Source organism: Oncorhynchus mykiss, chromosome 26 (assembly GCF_057628025.1).
Source record: "Oncorhynchus mykiss isolate SJ-2025 chromosome 26, ASM5762802v1, whole genome shotgun sequence".
NCBI lineage: Eukaryota > Metazoa > Chordata > Actinopteri > Salmoniformes > Salmonidae > Oncorhynchus > Oncorhynchus mykiss.
The window spans coordinates 31,233,539-31,240,042 of NC_143047.1; the positions used below are offsets into that span (position 1 = coordinate 31,233,539).

The following is a 6,504-nucleotide window of genomic DNA, read 5'->3' on the forward strand; positions in this document are numbered from 1 at the left end:
ATATACATCTTATAAATTAACAATGGCCAATTTGGGTGCAATCAATTATCTTAATTTCTCAAAGATCAAATTATATTTCAACAAAATAATGTTGCAGGAATGCTAATCTTACCTGTTTCTAACAACAAACTATTTTGGGAAACAATCTGAGATGGTGGGTGTCGGAATCCTATGTTTTGAGAGGAATGCATTCAGTTTCACAAATAAAACATGAAAGTGTTGGGAAAGGAAAGGCTAAATGTTTAAGGAGCTAACCCTAAAGACCAAGGCACTCTAACCAGAATTGTTAATTGGTATATTCTGTTTTGTCACAGAATAGAAATGGATAAAAGTGGCTATAAATGTTTACACATCCTATCTTGGTATTTTAGTTGTTAATAGCTTGCTTTTAATGGTCAATGTCAACTTTAACAAGGGAAAAAAAAGTATGTCTCTCAATTGATATATAAGACAATTAAGTCCCTGTAGCCATGAATGGCCACAGCCGCCTCACAACACAAGTCAGAACCGAATTTGATTCATTTTACATCCCAAATGGTACCCTCTCTCTTATATAGTGCACTTCTTTTGACCAGAGCTCTTTGGGCCCTGATCAAAAGTAGTTCACTATGTAGGGAATAGGGTGCCATTTGGGAAGCAAACATACTGTTGGCAGCCAGCTACTCATAGCTGAGGTTCTGAGGGGGCAGAAAACCATCTGTAGGAGATATTTTGGTTTCAAACCACAAACTGTGTCACATTGCGGAAAGGGTGGATACTAGTAAACAAAGCGACGAGGTCAGCAGGAGAAAGTGAAGAGAGCAAAAACATGATGCAATTAAAAAATAATTACCTTTATCTTATTATCTTGGGTGTTCTAAGACCATAAGTACAGGACCAGTCAAAAGTTTGCATAGGTAATCACTTACTTATTCAAGGGTTTTTCTGTATTCTTACTATTTTCTACATTGTAGAATAATAGTGAAGACATACAAACTATGAAATAACACATATGGAATCAGGTAGTAACCCAAAAAATGTCAAATATATCAAAATATATTTGAGATTTGAGATTCTTCAAAGTAGCCACCCTTTGCCTTGAGGACATCCTTTGCACACTCTTGGCTTTCTCTCAACCAGCTTCATGAGGTAGTCACCTGGAATGCATTTCAATTAACAGGTGTGCCTTGTTAACTTAAATTTGAATTGATTTCCTTAATGCATTTGAGCCAATCAGTTGTGTTGTGACAAGATAGGGGTGATATACAGAAGATAGCCCTATTTGGTAAAAGACTGAGTCCATATTATGGCAAAAACAACCTAAGCAAAGAGAAATGACAGTCCATATTTGTTTTAAGACATGAAGGTCAGTCAATAGGGAACATTTCAAGAACTTGCAGTCCCAAAAAACCATCAAGCGCTATGATGAAACTGGCTCTTGTGAGGACCGCCACAGGAAAGGAAGACCTATTACCTCAGCATCAGAGGATACGTTCATTAGAGTTACCAGTCTCAGAAATTGCAGCCCATATAAATGTTTCACAGAGTTCAAGTAACAGACACATCTCAACATCAACTGTTCAGAGGAGACTGTGTGAATCAGGCCTTCATGGTCGAATTGCTGCAAAGAAGAAAAAGAAAAACATGAGCAATGGACAAAGAACTAACAAGTGTTTTATTTTATTCCTTTTTCAGACAACAAAATCTCAATTTTTTGCAATAAAGTTTTATTTTAATTGGCTCTAGAAAAACAGGTGGGCGGGGAAAGCGGGGGTGAAGATTTCATCGCTTCCTGATTGGCTGTGGGTTTTATGTTTCTGCTGGGACTGAAGTGTTTATATAGCCAATCACCGTTGAACTGGCAGTAAGCGTAGTAGTGAGCCTAGCAGTTAATTTCTCTCTTGGTGGAAGCACACAGCGAAGTGACATCGTCCAACCTTTCACCATATTCTGAAATATGGAAGAATCAAGTAGTTAACATTTACTGAACCTTCTCTTTTGAAGCTTTCTTCCGTCTGATCACTGAGTTCCTAGAGGGCTGACCGGTCCTGGTTTTTTTGACGTTTTTTGCAAGTTTCCTGAACTTTCACTGTCTGACAAGATGAAGTGCATTATCGGCATCGGAGGGTGAGTGTCTTGAAATACCGGTAATATAGCCTACTAGGCCGCAGCACGTGGGGCTGGGCGCGTTCCATAGGAATACCGCTTGTCCGTTGTCTTTCTGTCATCGTGGCGACTTTACAGCCCTTCCCTTTTCAGCACTATATTTCCATTGTCTAATAAATACCCCAAATATGATTCTGACATAGCCTCATCGCCCCGGGAGCGAATACTAATATATTTATAACCCCTTCTGTCTGTGGCGAAGAGGTTCGTTTCCGGTTGTGACAATGTAATACGTGTGCAGCCGTCATTAAACGTTGGTGTACATTGTAACGAAATTCACGACAATAATGTTGCCAGCGTCGGGCGATTTAACATTACAATGTTACCTGCGGCGCTAAAAGAATACAAACGTGTGTAAATCGTTATCTGTCCCTCTGCCCACTAGTTGCCATTCACATGTAATGACAGCGACGTTGTACAATACAGCGCCCTCCCTCGTGGTGTTTTTACCATATGTGATTGTGTATGTCTTTACAGCGTAACCAACGGGGGAAAGACCACCCTCACCAACAAACTGATCAAGAACCTTCCCAACTGTTGTGTGGTTCATCAGGATGACTTTTTCAAGGTGAGTCTCTTATGAGTGTATTACTATAGCTATTACTGTTGTTATTATGTTGGTCGTTATGCTAGTGATAGAGTAAACACACATTGCACATGGGCTAGATTCGTCAGAGCTTTGAATCTATATGGATAGAAGAGCAGGTATTTCCTTCAGTGTGTGTTGGGAGAGAGGCGTGAGGGAGGGTTGGCAGACCCTGAGGTGTTCATATGGCAGAATGTTAGAATGTACCTGGGTACATCTCATTCATGTATGTTTCAGCCACAAGATCAGATTGAAGTTGGTGAAGATGGCTTTAAGCAGTATGATGGTAAGACGGGTTCTTTCTGGAAGGGTTGGGGGGGTGAGTCTGTCTGTGTGTGGGTGTGTAACACACTACTACTTAATACAATCATCATGCTCCTTAACCTAGAAGGTGGATTTTAGCTGTATATCTGTCCATTTCTCACTGTCTCTCTCCATTTATATGCCTTTTTCTTTCCTTCATCCCTCCAGTCATCACTGCCCTCGACATGGACGCCATGATGAGTACCATCTACGCCTGGCTTGACGACCCGGTGAAGTTTGAAAGGTCGCACGGCGTCAACAACACCTTGGATACCGAGATTCTCCCGGAGTCTGACCACAGGGATGAGGGAACTCACATCCTCATCGTGGAAGGATTCCTGCTTTACACCTACGGGTGAGGACTCTTGTCTCTCTCCCCTCCTTCCTCTCCTCCTGCTCCTCAACTCTGGGTGAGGAGGACAGAATGTGTTTCTGTGTCTCAGTAGAACATCAGTAGTTGTAGATCCGGTTCATTTAGCAGCTTTGTAGTTCTATGTAAAGTATGATACCACAGTAATATAGTAGTAGTAACACCAGTACACTTCGTCAATACTTTGACTCTTTGTTGCAGTTTAATTAAGTAACAAGCATGTCAAATGAAATGCTTTCACACCTATGAGTGAAAAGCCTGTCTGGAGTGTCTGTTCTCTCCCTAAAACTCTGGGTGAGGGGCCGGTCCATTCCACGCAGGAGTGTCTGTTCTCTCCCTAAAACTCTGGGTGAGGGGCCGGTCCATTCCACGCAGGAGTGTCTGTTCTCTCCCTAAAACTCTGGGTGAGGGGCCGGTCCATTCCACACAGGAGTGTCTGTTCTCTCCCTAAAACTCTGGGTGAGGGGCCGGTCCATTCCACACAGGAGTGTCTGTTCTCTCCCTAAAACTCTGGGTGAGGGGCCGGTCCATTCCACACAGGAGTGTCTGTTCTCTCCCTAAAACTCTGGGTGAGGGGCCGGTCCATTCCACACAGGAGTGTCTGTTCTCTCCCTAAAACTCTGGGTGAGGGGCCGGTCCATTCCACACAGGAGTGTCTGTTCTCTCCCTAAAACTCTGGGTGAGGGGCCGGTCCATTCCACACAGGAGTGTCTGTTCTCTCCCTAAAACTCTGGGTGAGGGGCCGGTCCATTCCACACAGGAGTGTCTGTTCTCTCCCTAAAACTCTGGGTGAGGGGCCGGTCCATTCCACACAGGAGTGTCTGTTCTCTCCCTAAAACTCTGGGTGAGGGGCCGGTCCATTCCACACAGGAGTGTCTGTTCTCTCCCTAAAACTCTGGGTGAGGGGCCAGTCCATTCCACACAGGAGTGAGACGTACTTTCATCTCATTCGGTCAACTTGTAAAATGTATAAAACTAAAAATATAATATTTGTGTTCCTGAAGACCTTTGATCGACGTGCTGAACCAACGCTATTTTATTTCCATTCCATACGAAGTATGCAAAAAGAGGAGGTGGTAAGTTAAACACTGAAACACGGACATATCTACCTGAACATCCAGCTTCTGCTGCTTTACTGTTGTGGAGTAACCTTTCAGCTAATCCCAGGTGTGTGTGTATGTCCGGTGTGTGTGTATGTCGTGTGTGTGTGTGTGTCCTGTATGTGTGTGTGTGTGTCCTGTATGTGTGTGTCCTGTGTGCAGCTCAAGAAACTACAAGGTACCAGATCCCCCGGGTCTGTTTGATGGTCACGTCTGGCCCATGTACACCAAACACAAGATCATCATGGAAACATCAGGAGTTGATGTTGGTAAGTGTTTGGTTTGTGTATGTGCACAGTATATCCGTGCTCCCGTTAAATCACGTGTTTGTGATAAATGTGTAATGCTTCTGTGTGTGTGTGTTCTCCTACTTGTGTAATATCTGTTTTCATGTTACTGATTATTTGTGTGGTGTTTACAGTGCAGCTAGATGGAACTAAGTCAAAGGAACATCTGTACAACGCTGTCTATGAAGACGTCCTGAACAACATCCAGAAGTGTCTGTAAGCAACAAAGGTACGTTTCCTTCCTGTCCCACACTCATTATTGTCCCCCTCATCTCAACCTTAAAAACATCACTACCTGTCAATACTAACAAATAGTTGTATGTAAATAAACGTATCATTGTGTGTTTTGTGAGAGAATTTTGTTGTGTAAATAAATGTGAGTTTTCTTGTGTAAAACAACTAATACTTGTGCGTAAAAGTATACTTGGTGTATATGTTGTATAAGTCACAACTAATAGATTTGTGTTCTGTGTTCTTCCAGGTCAGTCTATCGGCTAAGAGAAGGCTATATCTGTGCAGGAGGAGAGGCCTTGCCTTAAACATTTCTACGTCTTTCTGGCCTGCAGCTAGCAACACACTTTCTACCAGCGGCTGCTGCCACCGTGTCATTACTCTTTTCTAGTGTAAATTATTCCCTGGCGTTATATGCAGGCATGGTTTTATATCCTCCATATTTATTTCTTTGTTACGAGCCACCAGGCAGTCGGTCACAGAGATGACAGTAGAACAGAGGGTTGCAGCTCAAAGCATAACACCAATAAACAATCCTCCTGCTAAAACACTCTACTCTCTGTTGTCTTCTATAACTGTTGGTTTCTACTGTATTATTCAACCTGTTGGCATGAAGTGCATCCCTATACTGTTGAAATGGACCAGGGTATGAAGGCTTCCTCCAGTTCTACTGGACATAATGGAGTTTAATCCCATGACTCTCGCTCCAACTAGACACCTGTTTACTGTGGTATGACTTCTAGTTCCGCTTCCACCTCCCATTGGCAGTGTGTTTACATCTGACTCAGACACATCCCCAGCCAGCCAGGGCAGAGCTAACTGCTCATTGTGGTTTTCCCTTTTCAACACTTTCTTTTCTTAAACGCTGTAACCTGAGGCGGGACACCACTAAACACAGGTCCTCGCGGCATCGCTCGCTATCTATCCCCCCAGCAACAGTTGGCGCGGGTGATAGCAGGGTGTGATCACGAGACTACCCTGTGACCTAGACAACCAGTAAGATCTGCTTCACTGGAAAATCCACCCTCAAAGTTCATGACGTTGCTGCTTTTTTCTCTGAATTTAGCCACGCTGTACAGTGTGCTTATTTGTACAGAGTTTTGACTTCATAGATAGTAGATTGTAGAACTTCCATGTAACAAACTGGACTCCAGGTAAAGACTGCTACACCACCAGCTCATGCTCTGTTGCTATTGGCTAGTCACGCTGGGTTTGTTTGTTGACATTGCTGTCTCATTGGCAACAAGTAGCTCATTACATTTAGTACATTCTAGACTAAAACACTGCTGTCCCAGGATAGCCTATATGTCAAGGTTGTTTTGTTACTGAAGGAACTGTTACAATGAACCAAAACTATGGAAGAACGTTGTTTTGTTCAACAGATAATGACATAGTAAAATATTTGATTTTGGCTAGATTTCCATGTGCAACTGTTCAGAGAAGACTACATAGTGTGTTTTTGGATCTAGCCCCAGACCATTA

General features: G+C 42.9%; 1 protein-coding gene across 2 annotated transcripts; it reads left to right on the forward strand.

The window, feature by feature from the left end:
• The first annotated feature begins 1,459 nt into the window (after window positions 1–1,459).
• Window positions 1,460–5,572, forward strand: LOC110514353 (nicotinamide riboside kinase 2). 2 transcript variants are annotated; one of them, XM_036963636.2, is made up of 8 exons: window positions 1,460–2,106; window positions 2,623–2,713; window positions 2,969–3,017; window positions 3,203–3,389; window positions 4,409–4,480; window positions 4,667–4,773; window positions 4,926–5,020; window positions 5,273–5,572. In XM_036963636.2, the coding sequence occupies exons 1-7, from the start codon at window positions 2,081–2,083 to the stop codon at window positions 5,009–5,011; spliced, it is 618 nt and encodes a 205-aa protein (XP_036819531.1). In that variant the 5' UTR covers window positions 1,460–2,080; the 3' UTR covers window positions 5,012–5,020; window positions 5,273–5,572. The 2 variants fall into 2 exon arrangements, with proteins under 2 accessions (XP_036819531.1, XP_090078804.1); XM_090222678.1 differs by lacking the exon at window positions 2,969–3,017 and having other exon boundaries at window positions 1,538–2,106.
• The last annotated feature ends 932 nt before the right edge of the window (window positions 5,573–6,504 follow it).